General features: G+C 46.5%; 1 protein-coding gene across 1 annotated transcript; it reads right to left on the bottom strand.

Annotated features, from left to right (window-relative positions):
* Positions 1-748: 748 nt before the first annotated feature.
* On the bottom strand, positions 749-1,426 carry LOC137677798 (gap junction beta-2 protein-like). Its single transcript, XM_068425405.1, has one exon. The coding sequence runs from the start codon at positions 1,424-1,426 to the stop codon at positions 749-751; it is 678 nt and encodes a 225-aa protein (XP_068281506.1).
* Between the last annotated feature and the right edge of the window lie 830 nt (positions 1,427-2,256).

Here is a 2,256-nt window from a genome sequence, read left to right as displayed (position 1 = left end):
CAGTTGAGCCTGGCCACCCCCAACCCTGTAGTAGATGCTCCTCAGTGCAGGTGAGGAGATAAAAAGATAAAAACCACTGCTCAACAAGCAGTTGAGCCTGGCCACCCCCAACCCTGTAGTAGATGCTCCTCAGTGCAGGTGAGGAGATAAAAAGATAAAAACCACTGCTGGTGCCCAGCAGAGCTGATAGCATGCATTGCCAGAGAGTACCTGTGTTCCTAGGCCCTTTCCTTGCTCCCCAGGATACTTAGAGAGAGAACAGGACACCTGCTATAAACACAATCACCTCCCTGTCTTCTGCCTTTTCACAAGCCATAAGTCCCCCCCAAAAACCCTTCACCCCACTTTTGACCAAAGCCCTTTGTTATTGGCTCGCCTCTGAAGCCTGCACAGTGTGTTTGTGATTCCTGGCTCTCCTTTGGGCACTAGAGCCTTCTCTGGGCCTTTCCACTCCTACTTTTTGACAAGTGACTCTGTCCCAACAACAGGATCCCAGCAGTAGGCATACTTGGAAAAGCTGCTGCCAGAAGGCTGCTCTCCCTGTTTGTGGATGCAGGAATACTGAATTAGCTCATGACCTTTAAACTCTGCCTCAGTGGCAGCTTCCCAGGGAGGCCATCATTTTTAAAACATGAATGAACATTCATTTTTATCCTTTTCATTGAGTGTGAAAATATTGCTGATTGTTTTCTGACACCTAAGAAAGTTTGAGGGAAACGGGGAGCTAGGAAATCCTGAAACTGGGGAATTATTTTAAAACCGTTGTTTTCCTGGGTTCTTTCATGCAAATTTTTATCACTAGGTAACACAACTCAGCCAGATTCAACACCATGCAGATCCCAGACACAGCAAGCATGAAAATAGTAAATGTGGTTTTCTCAGTGGGCCGAGACACAAAACAATCCACTATGTTGGGGCAGGGCCATGCATCACACTTCACCAGGCGAGGCATCTGGTACCCGTCGTACATGTAATAGAACACGTACATGAAGACTGCTTCAAAGACGATCCTGAAGAAGATGCTGCTGGTGTACGTCCACCACAGGGGGCCCCGAATGTGAATCTTTTCATTTTTCAACTCTTCAATATCGATTTTCTCACCATTTCTGAACCGCCTTTTCTTCTCGTGCCTGGTGTAAGCTACATGCATGGCCACCAGTAGCGCAGGTGTGGAAACAAAGATCAGCTGCAGGGCCCAGAGTCTGATGTGAGAGATGGGGAAAAAGTGATCATAGCAAACATTTCTGCACCCAGGCTGGAGTGTGTTGCAGACAAAATCTTGTTGTTCATCTCCCCAGACTCTCTCTGCAGCCACAACCAGGATCATGATACGGAAGATGAACAGGACTGTGAGCCATATCTTCCCGATGCTGGTGGAGTGCTTATTTACGCCTCCTAAAACAGCCTGCAGAGTTCCCCAGTCCATCTTCTTTTCTGTGTCCTTTTACCTGCAGGATGACATAATACACCAAATGGTCACTTTTCAAAGGGCGAAAAATCAGCTCCAGACCTTCTATGAACAAGAGGACTTCCTAGTACTCACTCAAGAGTCATAGGCAAATGCAAGTCACTTTCATTAATGTCACCCATCTGTTTATGGATTCAAACAGCTTATTAAGCTCTCTCCTTCCATGCATTTATGATGGGAGAAGCATACCTTGATATAGTTCTCAACAAGGCTTTGGGCAAGAAATAAGTTACATCTTCAAATACATTTTCTCCATGCATCCTCCCTTTCTGTGGTTGACTCTCATCCGTGTTTTGCCTCTCAGTGTATTTCCCAAAGCAATAGAAATCACTATCACTGCATGAGTTAAGGCCACATCTAAACAAAGCAGAGATTTCTCTAGTAGTTTTCACAGGATTTCTTTGCCAATGCCACCGCCCTAGAAGGCTGGGCTGGTGGTTTCTTTGCCTCGGAGGTAAGTACTACTCGGCCTTCTTCAGCAGAAGCCCTCACTGCACCCAGACACCTCCAGCAGCCCTCCAAGGCTTTCTGCTGTAGCTCAAGCATGGCCCATCATCTCAGAAGTACAGCATTTGATTTTGCCAACACTGCAGAGAAGCCTCAAGCCAGCTCTGTCAGGGCTGCATGCATATACAGCACAAATCAACAGGCAAAGGAAGACACCTCAGAGCCTGCCCTTCCACATTCATTGCTATCTCATCTCATCCAAAAAGGAGACAAGCAGAGCCATAGAGTTGAGAGGAAAAAAAGCCCTCAGCTAAAGAGTTTATGTTGATTTTCTAGATGCT

Source organism: Nyctibius grandis, chromosome 2, assembly GCF_013368605.1.
Source record: "Nyctibius grandis isolate bNycGra1 chromosome 2, bNycGra1.pri, whole genome shotgun sequence".
Lineage (NCBI taxonomy): Eukaryota > Metazoa > Chordata > Aves > Nyctibiiformes > Nyctibiidae > Nyctibius > Nyctibius grandis.
The sequence above is the reverse complement of the archived record's forward strand: the minus strand, read 5'-3'. Positions and strand labels throughout refer to the sequence as shown.

Bases quoted from the DNA above. Each gene is read 5' to 3' on its own strand.
- LOC137677798 (XM_068425405.1), bottom strand. From the start codon at position 1,426: ATGGACTGGGGAACTCTGCAGGCTGTTTTAGGAGGCGTAAATAAGCAC.